The sequence below is a fragment of the Drosophila miranda genome, chromosome 4, assembly GCF_003369915.1.
Source record: "Drosophila miranda strain MSH22 chromosome 4, D.miranda_PacBio2.1, whole genome shotgun sequence".
Classification (NCBI taxonomy): Eukaryota; Metazoa; Arthropoda; class Insecta; order Diptera; family Drosophilidae; genus Drosophila; species Drosophila miranda.
Genome location: NC_046677.1, coordinates 19988414 through 20014322, shown reverse-complemented (window position 1 = coordinate 20014322; position 25909 = coordinate 19988414). Strand labels below are relative to the sequence as shown.

General features: G+C 40.0%; 3 protein-coding genes and 1 long non-coding RNA gene across 6 annotated transcripts; 2 read left to right on the top strand and 2 right to left on the bottom strand.

Moving 5' to 3' along the window:
• The first annotated feature begins 16 nt into the window (after positions 1–16).
• On the top strand, positions 17–1210 carry LOC108162010 (dehydrogenase/reductase SDR family member 7). Its single transcript, XM_017296501.2, has one exon. It carries the CDS (start codon positions 149–151, stop codon positions 1112–1114), a length of 966 nt encoding a protein of 321 aa, XP_017151990.1. The 5' UTR covers positions 17–148; the 3' UTR covers positions 1115–1210.
• On the bottom strand, positions 1202–2280 carry LOC108162011 (rRNA-processing protein UTP23 homolog). Its single transcript, XM_017296502.2, has 3 exons — positions 2105–2280; positions 1844–2044; positions 1202–1790 (listed from the first exon to the last, which is right to left on the bottom strand). The coding sequence occupies exons 1-3, from the start codon at positions 2222–2224 to the stop codon at positions 1377–1379; spliced, it is 735 nt and encodes a 244-aa protein (XP_017151991.1). The 5' UTR covers positions 2225–2280; the 3' UTR covers positions 1202–1376.
• Positions 2281–2920: 640 nt separating this feature from the next.
• LOC108163146 (ATP-binding cassette sub-family G member 1) lies at positions 2921–25878 on the top strand. 3 transcript variants are annotated; one of them, XM_017298261.2, is made up of 12 exons: positions 2921–3014; positions 15214–15642; positions 15708–15825; positions 17057–17252; positions 17336–17481; positions 19074–19312; positions 19389–19529; positions 19949–20271; positions 22217–22385; positions 23800–23900; positions 24613–24771; positions 24838–25182. In XM_017298261.2, exons 2-12 carry the CDS (start codon positions 15264–15266, stop codon positions 25180–25182), a joined length of 2316 nt encoding a protein of 771 aa, XP_017153750.1. In that variant the 5' UTR covers positions 2921–3014; positions 15214–15263. The 3 variants fall into 3 exon arrangements, with proteins under 3 accessions (XP_017153750.1, XP_017153749.1, XP_017153751.1); XM_017298260.2 differs by lacking the exon at positions 2921–3014 and adding an exon at positions 9304–10032; XM_017298262.2 differs by lacking the exon at positions 2921–3014 and having other exon boundaries at positions 15264–15642; positions 24838–25878.
• Positions 4541–5933, bottom strand: LOC117188698. Its single transcript, XR_004472800.1, has 3 exons — positions 5146–5933; positions 5004–5048; positions 4541–4946 (listed from the first exon to the last, which is right to left on the bottom strand). It is a non-coding gene; the product is annotated as an uncharacterized LOC117188698 (long non-coding RNA).
• Positions 25879–25909: the final 31 nt, after the last annotated feature.

The window sequence follows — 25909 nt, the reverse complement described above, 5'->3', positions numbered from 1 at the left end:
ATGGATGTGTGCGTGGGAAACAGCTGATCCGGCTTATCTGTGCGGCGGCGACCCATAAGAGTCGGAACTTTTGCTTGGCAGTTGATTCTCTTACGGCTTACGGCAAAGTGCAAAGGTAGCAAACAAGGCCGCAGCCCACCGCACCGCAATGACTTTCCTGGAGTTCCTGCTGCTACTGTTGGTAGCGTACTATGTGATCTATGTGCTGCTGTGGATCGTGCTAGACTGCAATGTGGCCCTGTGGTTCAAATCAAAGTTTGGTGTCTCGCTGTCGTCGATGCGCGGACAGGTGGTTTGGATAACGGGCGCCTCGAGCGGCATTGGACGCTCTTTGGCACTGAGCCTGGCCCGCCATGGTGTTCGACTGGTGTTGAGTGCCCGGCGGGTGGAGCAACTAGAGGTGGTCCAGGAGGAGTGCTTGGCAGCGGCTCGTGGCCTACTGGCCACCAAGGATGTGCTGATTCTACCCATGGATATGCTGCAGCTGCAGCGGCATGAGTCCAACCTATTCACGGTCCTCAACCACTTCGATCGCCTGGATGTGCTGGTGAACAATGCGGGAAGATCGCAACGTGCCAGCTGGACGGACATCGAGATCGAGGTGGATCGGGAGCTGTTCGAGCTAGATGTCTTTTCCGTGGTCCATCTCACGCGACTCGTCGTGCGCTACTTCATCGAGCAGAACGGTGGTCGTGGTCATGTGGCCGCCACTTCCAGCATAGCCGGCTTCGGTCCTGTGCCATTCTCGGCTACCTATTGTGCGGCCAAGCATGCCCTGAACGCCTATCTGCTGTCCCTGAAGCTGGAAATGCGTAAGTTGGATGTGACCATCTTCGCTCCGGGGCCCATTGCCACGGACTTCCTGCAGGAGGCCTTCACCGGAGAGCAGGGCGCCAAGTACGGACAAAGTACGGCAAATCAGAAGCGGATGACAGCGGATCGCTGCGGCGAACTCTTTGCCGTCGCACTGGCCAACAAGATGGATCTCACCTGGTGTGGCCTCTTCCCCGTCAATCTACTGGCCTACTGTGCCCGCAATCCGACACTGACCAAGATCCTCGGCCAGTTCATGACCGAACAGACGCTCAACAAAATTCGCGAGGGTAAATTGTGAGATGCGGCGTTGCCCGTCTCGGTGCTCACACAACTTTTATACATGTACAACATTTAACTATACAAATATATGAATATGTACACAAGATAAAGTGAATTGCGTTTGTTTACTTTCCTGACAATCTGGTTGAGACTACACTCGATTTCAAGTAGAATCACTTGATGGTGTTGCTATATACATTCTAATAGTTGCGAAACGCACTATAATCAAGATTTCTTCAGATATTATCTTGCTTAAATCACATAAACAACTATTTTAAGGCCTAATCTTTCCCAAGAGCTGCCTTGACATGAGCAGGGATCTTGACACGTTTCCGCTTTGCTTTTGTCAGTGCTGTTTGTTCTACTCCTTGTAGCGGCGACTTAACCTTTTCTTTTTTGCTCTTTTTACAGGACAGAGGATTGGGATTCTTGGGTCCTTTGCGTTTTGTTGAACTGCTGGTGGCCTCTACTGGCTTAAGGCCCTGCTTTTCTTTCATGTAGTCAATCTTTGCGGCATGCTTGCCCAGCATGAGGTCCTTGGCCTGCTTTAGCACCCACTTTTTGGATGCTTTCGAGGGGGCCTCCAGCACGGGAGTGGCTTTGTGCAGATAGAGCAGGCAGCGTCCGGGAATCTTGCGCAGACTCTCCTGAAGCAGGCGGTCCTGGGAGGCGACAATATAGCGATTGTCTTTGGTCTGTTGGGAAGTGTGGCATTAGTTATTAATTCCTGGATTCCTATCAATCTTACCATTGATTTGATGCAATCAGCGGCAGACACAGGCTTGCCCTCGTGTCCGCATTTGTGCACATGGAACTTCTTGACAAGCGTTGTGGCTCCTGTCAGAGGTGCGCCCAAAGCCTCCGCCTCGAGAATCACACACTGGGTGGTCAGCAGTTTGGCACTACATTGGAAATACTTCCTAATCTGCTCGTCAATACCAATTTTGTGCTGAAATTTAACATGCATCAATATTCAACAAGTTCCGTTTTCACTTCTACGGAAACTCACCAGCAGCGCTGCCTGGCAGAAGGTGGCGTCAACCAGGACCTGGTAGGGCTCCCGATACTCGAAGTTTGTTGCAAAAAACACCAAAGTTTTGTGGGATTTCTTAAATCTTGATATTTTCATTGTTTATAAATTTAATAAAAATTGGCGTGCTACTTAGCCCACTTAAGCCCCCTCTATTTAAATAGTTCAACTACTTCAGGTAAATGGCTGAAAATATTACTGATTGTAAATTCATCTTGTAGATCCATCCTATCCGACCTCTTTACTTGCAATAAATCCCACTATTTCTTTCACCTGAACTGTGCAAAAATTCTTCAAGTTTAGATATTTTCGAGGACATATTTGAATACCCTTTGGCTAACAATGGGTTAATCGTTCTCCGTCAAGCATTGGAATCCATATTGCTCCATTTTGATGTTCCGTTGAATATTACCAGGTACATAAGTCTCGCAGCTTTGCCCAAATAGTTTTATCCGATTAATTAATCAATTTTCTACAAGATGAGGTAATTTTAATGACTCATCTTAACTGAATAGTTTATAAAACAAGGTTTAAACAAAAAGGCCAAATGCTCATTCCCGAGAGCAGGCTTGCGATACTATCGACTGGCATAAACTGACATAAATGTGCCGCGCCATCTGGTGTACCTTTGATGGAAAATTTTTCGATAGTAATATCGAACTTAAATATGTTACCACCAACTGTTGGCGCGCTGTAACCAGAATGCAATGCATTTTCAACCCCCTTTTTGCACTTTCACCCCTCACTCGGTGTGGCTATTACGCGTTTTGTTTTCGTTTCCTTTTTCCCATTTAGTAGTTTATATTTTATTTGTGCTGCAGTTGCGGGCACAACAAGTAGTGCGAAGACAAGCCACCGCATTTGTGCATGCATATTTTTTATATACTGTGTAAGTTGAAGTTTATTTTGAACAGAAAGTGCTTAAATGTAAATGTGAAACAATAATTAATTAGTGAGAAACGCTCAATGTTTCAATTGTGCGCTCAAAGAATAGTCTTGAATGGTTAGTGCAATTCAATTATTGTAAGTGCTGTGTATGAGGAGACCTTTAGCCTTTGTGAACCCTGCCGTGCGTATATGGATTATTCATATGAATATAAAATGTCCATATAGCAGTGTATCCCACAATCTCACTTGCGTGGACATCAACAGTTGGTGTGTGTTTGGTCAGCTTTTGGCAGACACGTCCGACTTCCACAGGGTCGGATATGGATAATTCATATGAGTATATGCACCACAAGCTCTCTGGATCGGACATACTCAGTTTCAGCAAACGTCTGGCCTTTTTGGAGATGGTTTATTCATTCATACCATATCAAATATCTACGTACGAGTACATAGTGCAATATATACAGTGCAAGTTCTCTTCAACGGAATATCAATTTTTTCTAGGCCAGCGTATATACAGAACAACTTCTCTTAAAACATGACAACGATTGTTCCTTTGTTTAGGTTCAGTCCTAGGCAGAATTTTGTCCATTAGGGTTGGTTCAAGGATAGATTTGAAAGGGTCTGAACTATCTTCCTATCGGTTCTACCGCCGATATTCATGTTGCAACAGCTGTTGCAGCCCAGCCCAATGATGGAGACGGCCACTAAGATGCACCACAGCCCCATGACACCACCACTGTTTGAGTTACTTGAGTTGAGTCGAGGACATGACGCTGCAGAATATTCCCAATGTTATCGATGATCTGCTGGCAAATCGTTTGGTGGTACGTACCCAATTGGATAACAAGGACAAGAAGATCACGCATGACGGATGACGGATGACGATGTCTCCAAGAATGACGAGCTCAAGAAGGAAGCTGCTGAAGTCGCACCCACTCACGATAGGGACGAAATCGTTCTCGTGTGTCCCGTACACCATGAGCACCATGCCAATCACAATGGCGAAATAGTTGACGATAACTTTATCCTTGTTGACCAGTGCCACGTTGTATAGGTCTGTAGATCGAGGTAGACATAGTATAGCGGTAGAATATTAGGTTTATAGGTAGCTAATATTTGAATTTGTGATTTGGTGTCACTCAAAATTTTTAGGTTTTTTTTTTTTTTTAGCATTTAGTTGTTTCTATTTTGGGTTTTTTGTTTAGGGTAGGCAGGGAATTGCGTCAGTGTCAAAATATTTTTTTTTAGATTTCTTGCATCAAAACATAAAATGCAAAGCAAATGTTATTTAATTGCGTTTAGGAAATTGTTTATATTAGAGATTATTGGAAGTCAGCGAGGTAACCAGATTCCTTAGCATTTATAGAAAGAAAAAAAATAAAAACGAAGAGCGCATTCAAATTCAAAAGCAAAAAAAATTCAAAAAAAAGCATTGTCTGTAAATTTGATAGAGTTGTGCGCTTGTCATTTACATTTTATTTTGTATTTTCTTTTTGCTGTTTTTGTATAACATTCTAAATGCATTTTACGGAAGTGTCTAATTGCACCTCCACCATCGCAATAGTTCTTATCCATCTCTCTATTTCTGTACATTCTATCTCTTTCTCTATAAGCATTTATCTGTCTTTTTCTTCAATCTACTCAATTGATGGGAACCGTTTTTGCAGCCATAAGTTTTCTGCTTATCATCCTCATTGGAGGGGGGTTTATAATAAAAACTCACTGGTTTTTTCCTATGATAAGCTATATCGGTCAAGTTTGAGCATAATGTCATATAATAGCCGATAAAGACGCATATGCATCCATGCAGCAGCTGCTTGATCTATTATTTTTTGTTCTGTTCCTTTATTTTTGCCGCCGCTTAATCTGCGAAGGTTGAGTGCCATTGACAGCTGTCTCATGGAGGGTCGAGTGCAATCACCTCAACTCTCTGTAGGATCATCATTTCATCATCATCGATTTCCACCACTTTACAGTTTATTCTTACAGTTTGTTCAACTCGATTCGATGAAGAGCAGCAGTCTTATAGGAACTGAAACAATGAAATGACCAAAAGAATATTGATATTCATATGCAACAATCCATTGTGAGCGGAGCTAAGCGCGTCTTGTCTTTCTTTCAGAACACACCTTTCGATATACAATATACGAGAACATGGCATCGTAAAATATGGACTTGTGTCGCGTGTCTCGAATTCTAATTTCTCCTCCTTTCTGTTCTGTTCTGCTCTTTCGCGGGTTTCCGGTGGCTTTCTGGACGTCGCTCTGTTGTTGGCTTATGTCTGTTATGGTGGGTGGAAAGAAAGTGACGCATGGGTTTTGGCTAGAGATGAAACTTTGGTTGAGGGAGGGAACGCTACTATGGAAAGGAAAAACCAGAAATAGTAGTAGTAACTGATGGTTAATTTAATGTTCTTTTGGGGGAGCATAAAATGGTTGTTGAATGTGCATGAATCACTTGATGATTAACATGATTTTTTTTTTGTATTTTTCCTATGGGTATAATTATACCCTCACATGAAAATCGGGCTCTGATTTGATTTCTCTTTTCGTTGTATAACTTCTGCCTGCAACAGAAAAGGAAGGTAATTTTGAGTTTTCATTGCTCATTTGAAATCGTTTCACTTTGAGGGCTACTTAAGTGCGGCATTAGTTTTGGTTCGCTTAATTTCTATCCCATCCCAATAAATCCCATCGCTAAAGCGTGGACTATATTCCGTCTCTGGAACCAAATTGATTCATTCAGTTCTGGTCCGGTTCGCTCTCGTCTGTCTACGCCACCATCGTCATGTACGCCCGTCGTAGAATCTCCCAGCCGAGATCTGATACGATCATTAAACGATTGATCGCTCTATCATTCGATAGGGAGATGGCAGCAGACCAAAATGCTAAGTAGAGAGGTAGCATGAGGCCGGCTTCACTTCACTTCATTTATTCATTCATTGGATTCATTCATATTTATCTAACGTCACGCCAAATGGGCTTGCCCCCGAGCACGTTCCCGCTCTCCTACCTCTCTGTGGCCTGCAGTGGTGTGCATGACAATCAGGCTCAGTGTCTTTCCAGTCCCAGAACCCAGGGCCCAGACTCTTCCTATGGTACCTTTCCACCCCCTGTCAGACTTAATTAGTTCCCAAATGGAGGGGATTCCGAGTTGAGTCCGAGTGCTGTGGATATTGGTACGTAAGCCGATTTGGTTTTGGATATATATGTATATAGTATATTTGTATAGTATATATTTATATCTCATTAGCGAAACATTTGGCGTCCAAAGTGGACTTTTAATAATGCGATTTTATTTTCTTGCGATTTCTGGCCCGGCATAAAGAAAGACTTCTTATTTTCTTATTGCTTATTGCTGGACGATGATTCTTCCCTTTTTTCGGTTCATTTTTTTTATAAATTTGTTTATTTATTGTACTTTATAGTATTTTGCTATGCTATCATCTCGAAAATTTTTGTTTTGGAATAAATCTCTCTGGCGTAAAAGTGTCGCCCTGGAAAAAATAAATGATCTTGAACCCAGTTGTTGACCCTTTGTTTAGCACAGTTTTGCACTGAATCGTGGGGTAAGTTTTCATATTTTATTTGGGTTCGTTTCCCGTCGAACACGCTCTATCCTCATGTGCTCTCCCCGGATTGCTATCAAGGTTTTTATACTATATTTTTGGAATCTATAGTATTTAAAATAAATTCTATATAGTTCATACATAGATCGAAAAGAACCCAAATGAATTTGTCACCTTTAATCGGGGGGCGACACGCTTTGTCTAATCAGCTAACGGGGTCGGGCTTACAACAGGAATCAACAGCCCCTTGATGACGATCATCATCATCATACCGTCAACGTGATCTCTGCTTGCGTAGTTTGCTTCCGACGACAAAGTGTAATTTGTTCGTTAGCTTTCAGTGCATTAAATCCTAAGTTGTCAACCGAATTGTATAAGCAAATAGGTTTCCTATTCAATTAAATCAGCTTAATGGTTTTGGGGCCCTTCTGATAAGCTTTGGACCTTAGTCCCATTCCTTTCTTTGAAAAACAACACTTAAGAAGATCTAATCAGCAGTGCGAAATGGTATAAAAAATTTCCGGAAATTCCTCTATGAACTCTGAGATCTTAAACGCATTCAATAAATGTTTAACCAAAAACGTTTAACGTGAAATCAATATGTGAATCACCCAACCAGAGATTGAAGCAACTCCCACAAGATCTTTGAGTTATTGTAGTTTTTCCAGCGACAATTATTGGAGGGGGGAAAATATCGTGACGTTGTCTCGCGAGTCGCGAATTAGAAATTCAAATGCAGCTCCCACAGCTCGGAGGGAATCCACGTAACTGAGATAAATCATCTGAAGAGGATTGAGTAATATTGCGAGCTAAGTAACAAGTAAATTTTCATTGGCCAAAGATCGTGGGAATCGCTGCAAGTGTTAGGGTGTTGAGTCGGGGGTGGAGCATACGCAATTGGTAGCCTAATCATTTGATGTACAGAGAATATATCCTATCTACCACATTATTATCATCGCTGGCATCATCGCCTGGAAAACCCACATAATTGGGGTGCTGATAAGCAGGCCAAATATCTGAATTATCTGGGCGGTGGATCGCTATCTTGTTGACCCATCCAATGAGGCTTATCTCCCGCCTGTAGCTTGGAAATTAATTACTCGCATTCCCTCCGTTGGCATCCAAGGCCACCTCATCCGCATCAACATCCAGAGGGAAACTGCGCCATTTATCCGAGCTATGGATTGCAATTGCTGGGTTCACGAACCCAACTCAATCACCATAATTTGATGTTATAAAAATCGATTGCCCGACTGGCTTTAGAGTCCATCCGGCTTGCAGATCACGTAATTATCAATTATCGACAGAAAATGCTTATACGACACGTTGAACGCGATTTGCCTATCGTCTAATTGCCAGTTAGGAATTGTCTGTGTGTACAATGTAAGTCGATTCGGGATGAGAACCAGTCGTCGACAGAAAGGTGGAGAGATGAACGCGGCAAGCGTTGGGCAGAGGGTTAGGGCTAAAGGTATGTTTCCTGAGATGGGGCCAGGTGCTATGGGGTGCTATAGGGCGCTAGGGTAGGGCTGCGAGTTGTACTATGAACGCAGATCAAATCTTTGAGTAATTCGTGTCAGGAATAGATTGACTAATTGATTGGTTATAGGGATTGTTTAGCCCTGAGTGAGCAGCATTTTAAAGATGCTTAAATGGAACCAATATGCGATGTATTCGAAGTTGGTGTCAAGGGGTGTGGCTTTGGAGATGTATGTAGGATAGCTGATAAAGCTAAAAGAAAATGTTTCCCAAAGCAATAGAGGAAATGTTTTTGTTATAGGATTCTTCTTTCACCCAAAATGGAACGACCATCCTAAAGAAAAAATATATTAGTTTTAAGAGTTGTTATCTTATCTTACTGGTATCCCACCCATACAATTCTACAAAAAGATACCGTGTGCATAGGAAATTTATCTTAATTTTATAGAACCCAAATAATAACTAGAACAAGAAAAAGTTACAGATAAAGATAGTCTATAATGGGAGTACAGAAAGTGTTCCCCGCCAATTACCTCGTTCCAAATTAATTCCTTAACGAACTGATGATTTGAGTAAATTCCGCAAACCCTATTAGGTACGAAACCGTCCTCGAAACCTAGTATTAAAAGGCCATTACAGCTGCAAGTTAATTGCTGCAAGCCGATACTTAATTGATTTATTTATAACACACGTTTCCGATTCATCCATCAATAAAATCCAAATAACACTTAATAACCATTCAGTCCAACCGCCCGTATGGTTAATAACCCACATCCCAAAGAGATTTTCCAAATCAAAGGAATTTTAGTTGTTGAAACCGCAAATGAATGAATCACAAAGAAAGAAAATTGCGAATCAAATATGCAAGCGACGTCACCAGGGAAACTTATGCCAAACCACGCACGGAGCCAAACCCCAAGAAAAGGCGAGAATTACCCAGCCCGAGACAGAGAGAGAGAGAGCTTACGAGTGATCCGATTATAACAGTTAACGGTACAGATATGGAGGTCAGGGCCTGGAAATGCACAATGCATTCATTACAACAATAAGAAAGCCAACCGCCTAACGTAATGCAATAACGTAAGCAGCCGGCAAGAGCGCAATAATCTTCGAAGAGAGAGCCCAGCGTGCGCGAGAGACCAGGCAAGTGAGAGCAAGCGATCATCAGCTGTGCGCTGGAGCAGCTGTTGTTCGAGTTGGCTGGGGTCTTATAAGAGCCATGGGGAGAGCACTTTACCGTTTATTTGTGGCGAGCGTCGCGTTTGGAGCGCACGTGTAAGCGAAACAGTAGCGAAAGGGGGGGCCTAGAAAGAGATAAAATAAAGCAAAATCGAAAAAAGTATATAATGCACAGTGGCGTGGCTGGCTGACAAATACAAAAAAAACAATTGAAATTAATTTACGCGCCGCTGCCCATCTGCATAAGTTCAATGAAGGAGGCAAAAGCAGAGTGAAACAAAACCGCGCAAACATACAGTGTCGTCGTCGTCGTCCCTCTCGTTTCCACTCATGTGAATGTCAGTCCGAAAAGGAAGAAAGTGCAATACAAAATCGAATTCAATTGCACAAAAATACAAAAAATAAAACCGCAAAAGAGTTAAAGAAGAATCCAAAAACAATCGCGTGTACATGCAAATTGAAGACTGGAAATGAGTTTTCTTGGGCTCAAGTTTTCTTAAATTTTCCCAGTGATGTGTGTTCATTCATGAATTGCGTTCTGTGTCGATGCTTTTCCACTTGTCAATTGCTACGTCGCATTGTCTTGGTCCATATGCGCACTCGTATTCTGCGTCTCAAAGAGGACAATATTATTAGTAACTATAGCAGCAACTATAGTAGTCACAAGAAGAGGAAACTTTCAACAACCAAGACCAGCTGAAGCATCGAATCGAAACGAAACGAAAGAAAGAAAGAACTTTCCGAGCGCATCGCGTGTGTGAGAATCGTCATTCAAGAGCGCAGTCAACAGGTTCGTTAACATTACCCAACCTCTGACCCACTAACAAAAGAGTGAGTGTGAGAATGTAGAAGAGCTGAAACCAAAAAGAGAGAGGGACCGAATGAAAGCACATATGTCTGTATGTGCATATGAAAGTGTGCAGGAAAGAACGAAACGTATGGGAGAACGAAAGTATACGTATGAGAGTGCACTCCTGCCCAGCCCGTATGACATTTACTGCTTTCGTCAATGGCCTTAAAACGCTGTAAAAACATGGAATTCCTCGAAAAAATAACCTTTTTTTTTATGGTTGAAAAATATAAGTTGAAGAAGGAGTTCTTAAGTATTATTGCTACCCCAAACATGAGCCAAAAATCTAGTCTTCCAAGAAAAAGCGTAGTGGTTAGAGGAAATTAAATAAAATGAGTTACCTTTTAGATTCAGATGCTTTTCACTTCGTAAATAAAAAACTGACTGAACGAAACAATGTGCAAACATATGTATGTACATACGTACCGCTGTTTAAGCCTTTCCAAAAATCCAACGTTGTTTAAGTAAACTTAAACTAGTCTTTATATTCGATTGTTGCTCACCAAAAATCAGCTGCTTTCTACATGAACTGCTTTCACTTGTAAAGCGCATTGCTTTGCAAGTCACAAAACAGCTGATTTCAAAGCAATGGACGGTGTTATATTTCTCAACCATTATATTTTAATTAGAAAATGCTAAACAATTTCAAACATAAGTCTCCCGCTTGTTTAATTATTCCACAATCAAATTAGTCATATTTTCTTGCTTGCATAGTAAGTAGTTGCCTCTCACAGTGGAGTGAATACTAAGTAAGTGCCATATAGCTTCCATGCCTGCTGCACATGTGTTCTTTGGGCATCGGTTGCTCAATCGACTGCCCCGATCGATGGGATGGGGGAGAAAAGCTTCTATCCTCTCCTCTCTCTCTCTCACTCTCACTCTTACTCTTCGTTTTAGAAAGAACTTGAAAATGTAGGCCACAGTGCGAGTACAGTGCGACTACTCGCACAATGGACATCGACTTGATTATCCGATCTTCGACTAGTCGGCACATTTCCAGTTATATCATTCGATCTGGTGTTTCGCTTAACGTATTCATGACTCGGACGGTTGGGGTATGGGACATGTGCATGGAATTACAATTTACAATTTGTTGCGGGAGGAGCAGGCGCACTTCTAGCAGTCACTGGATTGTCTCCGATGCAAATCCCAGCTAAAATTTATACAGTTTTGTGGCTAATCTAAAATGTGTTTGTAATTGGGCGCAGTAGCGGTTTAGATAATTATTTTTGACAGGGAAGCCCACTTCAGCTAATTATAGCCCTTTTTCGGAATTTAAACAAAATGTAAATTAAATTTTATACCGCTTTAAACCAATTTGAGCTGGTGTTTTGTGGTATCTCTAGCTCCATCTCTAAAGTAGCTTCATTTCCCCTTTAAATTTCCACTCAATCATCTTAATTTTCACCAATTTTGTCTCATTACGTGATCGCACATACCATACCTTTACGGATTGTAAATACATATGAAAACAAATTGAGAACTAATATACACATACAATACTCGTATACTATACGTATCATATATCATATACAAACCGAATATAGCGGTCATTGCCTGACTGATGGATCGACTACACAATCAACAAATGCGAAAAGAGAGAAGAGCAGAATAATATTTGGCTTTCAGAAAGCCAAACAAACATTTGTGTGCCGGCTACTGCGACATTTCGTGGAAAGAGTTCTTTTGAGTCAGCCTCTACAGCCACGCCCCCCTAAAGTACTAAAAAGTATATAAATATATACTATGTATAGCCCTGATCCGTGCTGACCACGTGCTGACCCTGACCATGTCACTTTTCCTTATCGCTTGCCAAACGTGGTTCTTGGGGTCGTATTGTCGTAGTGCTCGTAAAAATATGCTTCTCAGTTTTTTTTAATTTTTTTTTATCGTGCTTTCTGAGACGATCAATTGCCTCATTCTATTGTGCCGAGTATTACTCTTCCAGTTCCAGTAGTATTATTTATTGTGTAGTGTTCTGAAGTTGTTTCATGTTTTCTCCGAGTTTCGTGACTTTAATGGAAATGGTGATCGTTTTTTCGTTTGTGTGTTTTTTCCTTCTGTGAGTTTTATGTATTTGCATGTCAAAACAGCAGACGGCAGAGAACGGCAGAAAATGAGCAATTTGCATTGAGTGAGTTATGAGCCAGACCCAGAGTCTAAAGGTCCCACAAACAACAACCTACCTCTGAGAGTTTGCTGTTGAGAGTTTGCCAAAATTTAAATTACGTGAATTACTTACTCGTGGACGTCGTCAGGGGTCTTTCAGTAATATGTTTCGGTTCGGTGCTTCTGAACTACTTTTGAAAGCAATTTACGGGGGTTTTTTCGTTGAAAATTATGTGGCGTTTGAGCAACATAAATCTCATAATGTCAGGGATATAAATAACAGTTGGAAACCATTGCAAAAAAAGTATACATATATATAGTATCTATAATTTCCGAGAGGAATTCCGTAATGTTTTAAGTTGAGAATATCCTGCTATCTACTCCTTAAGAATCTTGCTGAATCATATTCAAATTTAACTTAAAAAACACACACATATCGAGCTGAAGAACGGAATAACAACCATAACTTCTATCTAATATCCATAATGTAACCTATCCATCAAGTTTGCTTCAATAATTTATACAAGACATTCTTTAAGAGTAAACAATCTTTAAGAGCAAACATTCCTTTCACGTAATATTCTCATTCATTCAGCTAACATTCTTTCAGTTTCATGTTCACATAAATACATATGTACATATATACTTATACATATGTATGTCCGTCTGTCTGAGTATTTACATATTTAAATAATTATGTCATATGGCGAACACCATAAATTGATCAGCAATTGTCGTGCCCTGCCCCAATCAATGGTATACCAGTATATCGGCACAGGCTCAATGAAACTGCACTCGAAATGCACTCGAAACAGAGAACTATGTATGATAGTTGAATCAAGATCATACCAGACTTGATCTTGATTTGATTTTTGGCTAATTTTCGGTCTCTAAAGAAAATGATTTGGCAGTTTTTGTAGTTTCTTTTGGTGTATTTTCTTGTAAACTGGTTTTCTCGGTCTTTGCCTACTTTTGAGGCTGACATTCTATTGAGGGGCGGCCGGGCCGGGCCGCCAGACACCAACCTCTTTACATCAAAGTCAATATCAGTTTACCACTCGAGGAGTTGTTTGGCAAACATCAACAACAAAATATCTATACTTGGCCAAAAAATACATACGAGTATAGTGAGATATGCCGCAAAAGATGTAAAACGACTTTACAGCACTTTGTGGCGGTAATTTGCATGGTTTTATGGACAGACTTATCGGCGGTATAGCCTAGATATTCTTGGGTTGGTTGAATGACATATTGAAGGCCATTTTTTGGTAATACTTTTTTAAGAAAAATTATATCAAATAGACTCCTGGAAGTATGATTTTTTTGGACAAATATTTCATGTTTCTCTTAGACTATTTGGGATAGTTTTCTACTTTAGTTTCTTGATTTAGTTACCTTCTTTGATCTAGATTCTTATTCAGTTTTCCATTAGCTCTAAAATTAATACATTTCTTGCCCTATTTTAAAATAGTGTTATTTTTCACGAAAACCTTTTCTATCTTCTTTGCTAATGCTCTAAAAATACCAGTATCCCGCTTTAAACAAATATTTAACAAACTTTAGAGGTGAATAGACCATTTTTACATAGTATTCCCAAGATTTGTTTATTTGATTTGTTTGAACATAGGCCTCGAACCTGACCTATGACAAGGTTTTGACAAATTAACAGAGCTTAGCTAATCGGACAGCAAATAACCAAAAATCTATCTCTATCCTAATTAAAATTCAACAGCTGAATTGACAAATATTTACCTTATTTATATCAGAGCGTTTATTGGTTTATATAAAATCAATTCCAGAAATGATCTAAGTAAGAACTTAAGCCACGAATTTCACTACATTTGCATAGTGGCCAGTCATCCTATGACCACAAAAAAAGAATCCATAAAAAATGACAAGCAGAAATATTTGAATTTTGGTTACATGCCGAGAATACATATTTTTGGGTAGTCGGCTGATAAGTGATTCCCGATAGACCAAACACAGTCTGTGCATAATTTACATTAAATTAAAATAATGGACTCCAAGACTCCAAGACCGAATGTCTAGATAACAGATCTTTAGAATACTGAATACTGCAGAATATTGTCTATCCATCAGTTTGAAATTCCAGCGACTGGTGTCAGAATGAAAGTCTTTCAAATATTGTCTATCCATCAGATCCATCAGATGTACCAAAGATTGTGTATACATCAGAATATTGTCCGCCCATTTCGTAGTTTGAAAGTCCATAGAATATTAGATAAGATTGGAAGGCTACAGAAGATTGTCTATCCATCTGATTGAATATCGTTGAAATGTAGAGAAAAGTCCACAGATTGTCTATCCATCAGCTTGAAATTCCGCAAAATATGGGCAGACTTCTCCCATAAAAACAATAGTACGAGTATTTATAATTTACATTACTCACAGAATTCTCACATTACAATAACTTTCTTTGTTCGTAAGAAACAAAGCATTAAATTATATATATGAAAATACAATCATTAAATGACGCATCTGTCGCAGCAGAGAGATATGTATGTAGACTTAATAAAGTGTCCCGCAGCTCTAAATTGTGAAATCTAAGCGATAGAACGCCCACACAAATATGTACAATTCGCAATTTACTTTTGTTGTTTGAAAGATATAAAAAAAACACCATCTAACGCCCCTCCTAACGAGCGCCAACAGGTCGTTAGGGTTTCTGACTATTATTATCGTAAGGCAGTACTTACAACATCTGGAGAATAAACTGGGAAAAGGAATGATTGCTTAAAGCTGAATATTAGGGTGAGGAAAATTGCAAAATAATTTATGGGGAGGGATAATATGTGAAGTTCATCACTTGGCTGTGCCGTTGATCTTTGGAACTCCACAAATGGAATGAAAATATGGGAAGATATCGGATGTTATTTATATAAATGGAATGAATCAGAGATTAATGGGAGACTTTTACTTAAATTTAACCCATATTTTCTCCATCCAAAAAGCCTTCTGTATCTATATATGTATCTTTTCTTTCCTTTTCAGAGGTACAGAACCTCTCCCGAAGAAGCACATAGTAGAATATCCCCATAAATATGACACTCTTGCCCGATATAAAACCCACAGATGCCGCCTGCTGTGGCGGTGGGGCACACAGTGATGCCAGCAGCACCTCCGGTGCCAGTCACAAGGGACACCACCATGGCAAGCACCAGGATAGTGGCTGCCTCGGCATAAATTGTTGCACCACAGCCGCCAGTTCGGCGCTTTCCATCGATGAGACATCTTCCACATCATCCCGGGGTTCGGATGCCCTGAAAGAGAAGGTGAACAACAATTTGAACGTCTTCCAGAGGCCAAACTATCATGAGGGCATGTCCCATGCTAATTTTGATCACTGCGAGAAGGTTGATATTGAGTTTTCCGATGTGCGATATCAAGTGAAAAAGTTCTCATTTCCAGAAAGGAAATTTGGTGAGTAACCATTAGAAAGGATATGCTGAAGAGGATTACTCAATTATGGTCTTATCTAATTGCAGTGACCAAGGAAATCCTCCATGGTCTGAATGGTAGTTTTCGTTCTGGAGAACTGACAGCCATCATGGGTCCCTCGGGGGCGGGCAAGAGCACGCTGTTGAATGTCATGTCTGGCTTCTGGTGAGTTTCCCTCGCACTCGCACTTGAACTTGAAAATTATATTTTCCTACTGCTCTGCGCTCTGCTGTGACTGATGTATCGCTGAATTTGCAATCAAGTTTCCGTCGATTTAATTACATGTTGTTCATATCGTACGAGCAAACGAATATAAAGCGCAGACGCTGCATTCGTTCCATCAATCAACACATTGTTCAGATGTCAGCAATGCCGAGCAAATTGCTCTTGGTTGTATGGCACGATTGATTATGAATATGTATATAGAATATAGATATAGGATATAGAAGGGGCGGCATGTTAAGTGGTGTCTAATGGATTTATACAATTTAAAGAGTGACTAGAGCAGCAATAGATGTTGCCTTAGGTCCTAGAGTTTCGGCATCTTATAACCTCAGGGATGCAGCAGCAAACATAAAAATGGAGCATATAAAATTATGCAGAAATAAAATATGCTCTTTTTTATCCCTTTACTCTTCTCAAAACGATTCACAATCTTTCGTGTATTTTCGAATAAAATGCTGTTTATGTAGTTTGAAGCTTGGCCTCCCATCCCGGACATAATCGCATTACTTCCTCTCCCATTGTCGAGACATCAGCTGACATCAAAACAGTTCAAGTTCCCATATGCCATTGCATAAGTAGAACTTCAGACCGATTCGAATGCACTCTGATGAGTGATTCATTCCCTGTCCGTTGAACGGAATGGAAACGACCCTCCACTGACGCAACTGAAAGGAAATCTGAATTCTGAATGTAATCTCTCTATATTTTTGATGGCCAAATGACAGCTATTACAGCATATAACATTTTAAGCTATATAATTAGTAAATAAATGTATACAAAACGATGCACGTGTCGAAAGGGAAATCGCACGAATCGAATCTCTGTAGAGTATCATAATTAAAGTATCGTAATGTGGATGCTGGGCGGCAAAGAGCCACCGCCAGAGGCACTGCGAGGCGTTTCCACAGCTTTTCATTGCTAAACGTTATCGGTCAGTAAACTATGAACTTGAAATATGTACGCATATACATTTATTTTAAGTTCGGTTCGTTTCGAGTTCAGAGTAGTGCCTCGCCTCTGTTTCCAGACATTCACGGAGATATTTATTTTTTGCTGATTTTTTTTGAAGGCTCGTGGACTCGTGATCTCATTAAAATTATAATAATTACTTTAATTGCTTGTTTGTTGCTGATTTTCATTTGTGATTTCTTCCACTCATTTTCTCTGACAGTGCCACTGGAGTGTCGGGCAATATACGAGTTAATGGCAAGCCCATGGCTCCCAGCTCCGAGAGATTCCGTCAACTGTTGTGCTACATCCATCAGGATGATCTGCTGCGTCCCCAGTTAATGGTGGGCGAAATAATGCTCCTGGCTGCACATCTTAAACTCGGTTTTAAGTTCAGCAAGACCTACAAATTGGATTTGGTGAGTAAAAGCAATCAAAAAATCTCTACCTAAGTGGTTTTTTAACAAATAGTTTCCGCATGTATCATCTATCTTTCTCACAGATCAAACACATCTTATCGCTGCTTGGTCTGGAGCATCGGTATAATGTGCATACGGCAAAGCTTTCGGGTGGACAGAAGAAACGTCTCGCCATTGCCCTGGAGCTGATAAGCAATCCTCCAGTACTCTATCTGGATGAGCCAACGACGTGAGTATGAATACGAATACAAGTATGAGTGTACTATATACATGTATAGGGTAAATATGGGTACACTTATGTAATTGAAGTAGCCATGATAATGATCGTCATCTGATGAAGTTCTTTATAGAATACATATTTATATGTGCATATGTGCGTACTTATTAGCGGAAACTCAGCAAAAAATCCACCCAATGCCTGACCCACAAGTCAAGTTTGTGCATGTCTATATTGCTTCGGGCTTATCTGTTTTCTATACAATTTATATTTTATATAGCTATTTAGTTTTTGTTTTGATCGGTTGGGTTCATTGAGCAGGAAGCTGCGGCAAACGTTTAAGCCGTTTAATTATTTAGAACCGATTGAGTTTTTCTGTTTTATATGCTGAATATCTGTAGGCTGATGAGTTTATCAATCTTATAATTATTGGATTATCTGACAGTTAAGTCCACAATTAATGGTTTGGAGTCGTTTATTAAACACAATAAATGTTTTAATGCAATTTAATTTGAATAATTAAAAGAAAAAATGGCCTACTTATTGACTAGAAACATCTCTAGGGCAACAAAGTGGTATACCTTTTCGATTCCAAGAATTTTGGATATGTTCATTCGCTTTGAAAGCGAGATAGATCCGGGTTCACTCTGGGGTACCAAAGAGCAAGTGTTCTTTTATTAGCTTTTAGTAGATCAAAGTTTACTCTCAATCCAATCAAACTCTTTTTCGTAGAGAGCTGTTACCAAAGTCCCTCTATGAAAGTTTTGTCTGGGTCTGGGGACATAAACTATTTTTAGCATTCCGACCCGTTTAGACAGAGACTTAGTCCAATTAATTGTTCCTGTTAATGTACTCTGTTGACTCCCCGGATTTTCGTTCTCCGAAATAAACTTTCAAGTCATTCACTGACTGTGCATATATTACCTAAGGGAATGGAAAACTTTGAACTGCAAATTAGATGTCGATTTTCATAATGAAAATTGCTGTTGCAAGCAATCAGATTTCCACAACGACTACTACGAGTATATATGTACATATGATTATTAAATAGTGCACAGATCTTATCGACTTGTTATTGTATATAAATCATCAGCTCAGCTAAAGGGCAGACTCTGTCTAACATTTCATCGTAAATGGCTTCAAAACACTGCGGGAGAGACCAGTTTTAATCGATATACAGAGCCAGAGTGCCACAGAGCCGCAGAGCCACTGATAGATGTTATACTGTCTCGCCTGATGCGGATCAATAAATTATATTCCATGTACTCCTCAAACACCTAAACCTTTGCAATGCCAATCAGGCCGATTTGCCGTTCGACTTGCAGTGGTTAATGGCTTTTGGGTACAAACGAGTTTTGTACTTTTATGAAATCAAGTTCAAACAACAATCGCTCATTCGTGCACAGCCCATAAAAGTAAGAAATTGCCGAATTTCGTAATGTCTTTCTTTGGCTTTAGGGGTTCTGTTCCCTCTTTCTCTCGCCATAATACGGTTTAATGAGTTCCCGAGTTGCGAATTTGCTGCCATAGGTCAGGTGAACACTCATTAAAAGCCGTTGAGTCATACCATACTTAAAGTGTAATTTGTTTTCTCTCATTTTTAGTGGTCTAGACAGCTCGTCGTGCAGTTCTTGTGTGGCGCTGCTGAAAAAACTGGCCTCCCAGGGCCACACCATTGTGTGCACCATTCATCAGCCCAGTGCTTTGATCTTTGAGATGTTCGACAAGCTCTATACGGTGGTCGATGGTCACTGCATGTACCAGGGCCCAGTGCGAGAGCTCGTGCCATTCCTTGCCGAACAGCAGCTCGTCTGTCCCAGCTATCACAATCCAGCTGATTACCGTAAGTCGAGATCTATACAGATCTCTAATCTATATGCATATATTTTTTGTACAACTCATTTGTATGTTGTATCCAGTGCTGGAGGTGGCCGTCGGCGAGCATCAACGTGATCTGAATGAATTGATCCATGCGGCAAATAAAAAGTATTACGAGGATGTTGATCGATATCGTTATATGAGCAGTGCGGATGTCTCACGGCTCATGGCAACAATAAATGGTAAGAGTTTTTTGTGTGGCTTTCTTGTCGAGAATTGGGGGAAGCTTTTTTTCGATCAATGTTGGAGATACACTTTGAATTTACAAATAGGTCTATCTCTATAAATAGATTATTTTTTTTTTGGTACTTTTACTATTTAAAAGCCCATGTAATTATCTCCATCTGTGATTTGAATTGAGCATTACCAAACATATATTTTGCTTGAGAAATTTTAAAGAAATTTGACAGTGAGGCATTTGATATATGACCTTAGGTCCTTTAATGGTATTTAGGAGCATCTGAAGCTGCTTTAAAAAATCCGATACTGCGGCGGTTAGCTCTAAGAAAGTACCATTTCAGTTTAAGTGTGATCTATGTTATATCTCTTTAAGCATAAACACTTTTTAACCGGCTTTTTGGTTTCTCCACCTTAATTACAGACAACATTGGCGGCAAAGAGCTGAGCACTTCGAGTCAAATGTTGCCAACAGTTGCGCTGGCGCAATTCTCCAGCTACGACTATGTGAAACCGGCACAGCAGGAACTGGCGCTGGAGGAGATCAAGGCACTCAGTGGCCCCACGGAGCTGGAGCTGGTGGATCAAGAGCAATCAGAGAATCAGCAACAGCAGCTGCCACTCGCCAATGTCAAAGCAACCGTCAAGGAGCTTGCCACTGCACCGAATGCCGCCAGCTCGGCCTCGTTCCTCATGCAATATCTGCTCCTGATGCAACGCATCTTGATCTGTGCCCGTCGCAGCTACGTGAGTTATACTTGAATGCATAAATAAAATAAATTATATAAAATATGGTTAGCCATTGCTTTTATAAGCCGGTTTTAGGGCCTGGCCTGGATGGTCTGTCACTTTGATTTGGTAATTTGTCTCTCTGGTGATTTGTCCTCGAAATTAAAGTGAAATCCAGTTCCTATCTTGTTTTCATTTTAATTTTCTAATTGCCTTAATAGCTGGTCTTTACTTTTATTTTATTTTTTTGTATCTCTTGTTTTTGGTGCCAAATTATTGTTGCTTTACTTTATAATTTCATTTCATTTAATTGTCATTTGTCGTGCTGCCATTTTAATTCATTGCCAAAGCAAAGGTAATTTTTTTTTTTGATGGTTGGCACTTTGCAACGCTTTCGGATTTTGCAAAAAAAAAAAAACAAAAAACAAAACAAAATAAAAGGAAAAACAAACCACAAAAAATGAGATTTATGTGTGGCTTTAATTTAAAGTCTGAGGTTTCAAGTGATATAATATGCGGGTATAATCCATAGATGTTACTAGCAGGTAATTGTTGAAGGTTTCCAGAGGCTCTTCGTGGCCTTATGATCATATCATAATTATAATTGTTATTGCCATATGTGCGCACATTAAGAGAATATAATGCTGTGTTTCGTGGCTTCAAAGCAATTTATTTAATTTTTTAATATTTTAAAGCTGTTTTCGGGGCTTAGGAAGTTTCAAACCATATGCTTCTCTGCAAGTACTTTCAAGACAGCTACTTGAAGTATTCTGCTTCATTTTAATACAAAAATATTTGTTCAACTCTAATAAAACTCTTGAGAGCTTATTCCCAAGAAAGTACTCAACAGATACTCACATCGGATTCACGTGAATAAATATCATGAAAGGCCCTATACCTAATTAGAATTATTTACCCATTATATGTCACAGTTTAGAGCTCGTTTAGTTTTATTTCTTTGCCTATTTGCGCTTATTGTGCTGCAGGTGTGATAAATATTGAGTGGGGGCAAAAGTTTAAATATTTACCATGGCAAATGAATCAATTACCGCGCTAGCGGCATCGGCTAAAAGCGATTCTCACAAGATTGATGGATGACGTTTATCATCTGAATGTGAGCAATTAGCACATGGCATTTGTTTTAAATGTGAAATTGAACAAATTGTTTAATGAATAATTAGCATTAGCATCCGGCCATAATTTTGTTGCTGCCTGCAAGCCACCGACCGCTGCACAAAATGATTAATACAGATTTGCATAGATTGCAATTGCGTTTGAGTGAATGTTTTAGCACCTTGCCAATATGCTATTGACTTGTCAAACACCCCGACCGAAGACTGAAGACCGTAGACCGACGATAGAGAATCTCAAGATCTCTCCAAGCAGCAGAGAACCACTCAACCGGGCCATAACTTCAACGAGCTATTCCACAGCTCTAACCTTCACATAGATTTCGGTTTTTAGCGTGTTCTAATGACCAACATCACTCGGACTGCACGAGTGCATGTGTATTACCCTGTGCAGCTGCAGGTGCAGGGAAGGGTGTATTGTGTTACAAGGACGTTGACTCGAAGATTGTTATGAGCTACCAGGCAGAAACGAAGGGCGCAGATACGAGTAGAATTGGAGATGTAAGAGCATCATCTATCAGGCAAACCAAAACTTACAGAAGAATGCTGAATACTAACATCAAAGACTAAAAGAGCTAGAAGGAAGACTTGGGTGATGCTCGAGCAAAAGAAGTTTATCTTTCAAATAGTTAATAAAACGGAAAAAGCAATCACCATCCTTGAGATATCATCGTCTTCTGTGGAAGGTGCCTCTTATATATCTAGTTATTGAATAAACTGCCAAAAATTATTATAATACCTGTTTCCCAGGTATCAATTAGTCGTTTTGACACGACTTCTGCTGCCCCGCCCCCACATGAATATATCTAATGTACGCCTTGTATCTTTTTCAGTTTCTGCTTCTAGCTCGGATCTTTTCGCACATTTTCATTGGCGTCGTCTTTGGCTATCTCTACCTGAACGTGGGCAATAATGCACAGAGCGTGCTGGGCAATTACGTCTATCTGTACGGCTCGACACTGCTCTTGGTCTACACGGGCAAAATGGCTGTGGTCTTGAAATGTAAGTAGTGGGATTGTGTATCGCCAAGATAGTAAATATGTATAGTCAATGGTGCTGGGGGTCTGTTCAAGTGTTTCAGAGGCAGCTACTGGCAAACAGCCTCAGACAGAGACTGAGACTCTCCCATTTTCGGCCAACATTTCCTATTCATTGATTCTTGTGGCCACAAAATGTGGCCAACAAATTATGCAAAAGTTGTCCCCAAATTTGGACGAAGCTGCAGCTGCTGCTGCTGTTCTTTGGTGGGTCTTGTGCAATGCCTATTTATCTTTCTTGGCCACCTTTGGCTTTGCTTTGTCTCTCTTGTTGTTTTTTTCGGCAATTCTATGTGTATATTGTCAACTGTCTTGTTTCTGTATGTATCTACTATGTTGCTTGTATTTCTCGGAATGCGGATTGGCCTATACACGTACACATTTGTCTTAACATTTGCACAAAAGTTTTAAATTTTAATTGGCAAAAAGAGCGAAGATTAGTGGACAAGATAGTCGGCTTAATCTGGAGATCAATGTTTGAAGATATTATTGAATTTTAATACTTGTTCGAGAGAATTGGCAAAACTGGAGAGCTTATGAATATACATATAAATATACGAATAATGAAGATATCGACGGGTAGAAGTGAGGAGAGGTACTCCAACTTGGGAACTGGAAAATAATTATCTAAAATGAATATCATACAATTTATAAGGGATTAATACATCAAATTAATATGCATAAATATGCATTTAAAGCCAAAAGCGGAAACTCGTTTCGCAATAGAAAAGAATAGCCAATCAAATCATTCAACTTTAAACTCTATAACTTTTGACATAACGAAATTGAACAGAAAAATTGACATCAAACATCTACAATCCTCAAAGCTCTTATGATATTAGTCTCTTAGGGAAATATTTGCGGAATGATATGTATCACTCCCGATTATATCCACACCGAATTCGCACATTAACCCCGTAGCAAGGTCGGAGATCTGATCAAATGTAAAATGTCGAACCACTTTGTCATTTATAATTTCCATGTAAATTACCCCTAAAATGAGTTTCTCACCTTTATAAAACCAATCCTGAAGCCTAAAAAGTAAATAATCGTAAAGTACCAGACGATGAGCGTATGGACAAGCGACACAAGCTTGGGGGCTACGGCTATTGTATAATATAACCGGTATATGAACGATTCTCGAAGCGTTTTTACAATAAATGAGTCCGTGTCAGGGACTGGGGATCTCTCTTACAAAAAGAGAGAGAGAGAGATCAAGGGGATAAGGGGGATACGAGTTAAGATCTTTACCGGTTTCGGTTTACTGACCTGACCTACATAGGTACAAACATGTGTATGCACATACACATATCACCTTCGGGCACATATCGAATTTAATAAATAAATAACATTTCTCAATTAATTTTTTTCATTTGCAGTTCCGCTGGAAATTGACATGCTGACAAGGGAGCACTTTAATCGCTGGTATAAACTCGGGCCGTACTTCCTATCGCTGATCTCCTTCGAGATACCCTTTCAGGTTAGTAATCCCCACCCGCATCGTCATTCCGCGTCACCCATTACCCATCACCATGATGGACATCATCAATCATTATTTAATGTTTAACAATCATAGATGGTGGTGGGCTTTTGTTTAATGAATTGCTGGTCCGGTCATTAAGTCAAATTAGCGACGTGAAATCGCTGATTTTCAGGTTTGTTTTGCGTGACAGACTCGCGTAAGTGGCCCCGTGGAGTGGACTCCACTGACAATTTGGCTACCAGCTATTCCCCGAAACGATTGTTCACCGACGGAGAGAAATTTCCACGTTCTGTTGTTTCGATTTCAAAAGAATTGCTTTCGTTACTCTTAATGGATTGCTGATTCCGATTGCTACTGGTCCGAGAATCTTAAGAATCGCTGTAGAATGAGCATTCTCAATTGCTTCCGATCATGAATGCAATGCAAGCTTGCAAGCTATAGGTTCAAACAAGCAATAGTTTAGTCATGCTAGAAATCAACGAGGGAAATAAATCAAATTTTACGGGTAATTATACCGACATGAAGATTTTGCAGTGCTGCTTGGAGGAAAATAGATGCACTGATCAGATGATCATTTTAATTTATAAATAGTTATAGGAGTAGAAGAATAGTAGAGCTAAAGTATTTGATCTTCCGAATCATGCACCCCCCTTACAATCTCTTCTTTTTCTCTTACTTAACCTCCTATATTATCGTGTTATTCTTACAGAGCCTCTGCACCGCCCTGTACATCATCATTAGCGTTCATTTGACGGGTAACGATAGCGTGGAGTCTTTTCGCATATACTACTTTATGCTGCTGGGAATAATGGCTTCGTTGAGTGCCCAGGCCTGGGGCTTCTTCGTGGGAGCCACGCTGCCAACAAAGGTGGGTTAATCACACCTCAACATTAATGAAACTAAAGTTAATTGATATTTTATCTTAATCCGACAGCTTGCCGTATTTCTGGGACCCATATTAGCGGTGATGTTCTCTGTGTTTGGCTTTTGTACACGATACATAGACATCACACCGCTGTTCCGTTGGATGTGGCATTTGAGCTATTTCCGGGCCGGATTCCATGGTGCTTTGAATGCGATCTATGGGATGGATCGCGCTTTCCTCGAGTGTCCGGAGAATACGATGTACTGTCATTTCAGGAGTCCCAAAGTATTTCTCAAGTACATGATGATCTCGGACGTGCACATGTCCGACTGTCTGCTGCTCATGGGCATAGTGATCGGGGTGATGCATGTCCTGACCATCCTCACGCTCTGGCGCAAGCTGAACAAACGATAGGAGCTAGTCCTACAAATTCTATGTTTAATTCTTTTACGTTCTTAAGTTTACGTTTTGTTCCCTATGTACATAGTTGAGTTTGTCCATCAACAAGTCTCTGTTTTTATTTCTCTGTATCTCCCTGTATCGTATCTTTGGTTAAGTCTTGCATCTACATATTTCGTCTGCGAGATCTTTTCTTATATTATACTGATCGACCCAATCGTAGATGTTGAAGCTAGCTTAATTATTTATTTAAATATTCATTGAAATATTGTATGCAAGAAGGCTTTAGGGTAGCTTATTCCAGTTTAAGTGCTGAATACCAAAAAACAAATCAACGAAAATTACCCATAAACAATGTCAATCGCCCAGTTTCCATCATAGCAATCAAAACTTGCCATTTTCCTACGATTTACAAATTTCCTTACAACAACCCCCCATGAACCGAGCTGGGATTCCTGCTGGAATTCGGGCTATGCCAAATCTTGAGTATCATCATCTAAGTACGTAAGGTTCCGCACAACAAAGATACATTTGTGATCAACATTTTTGTTTTGTCTCTTTAGTGATTAGCTTTAGTTTTACTTTAAGTTCGAGTTGTATGCTTAAAACGGCTGATGATGATCGAAATTCTTATATAGCAAATCTTTTAGATTACATTTCGATTTGTTTTAGTTTCTTAAATAAAAACATTTTGGTAAATTTGATATATAATTTTATATGGTTTTCATTTCGATTTTGTTTT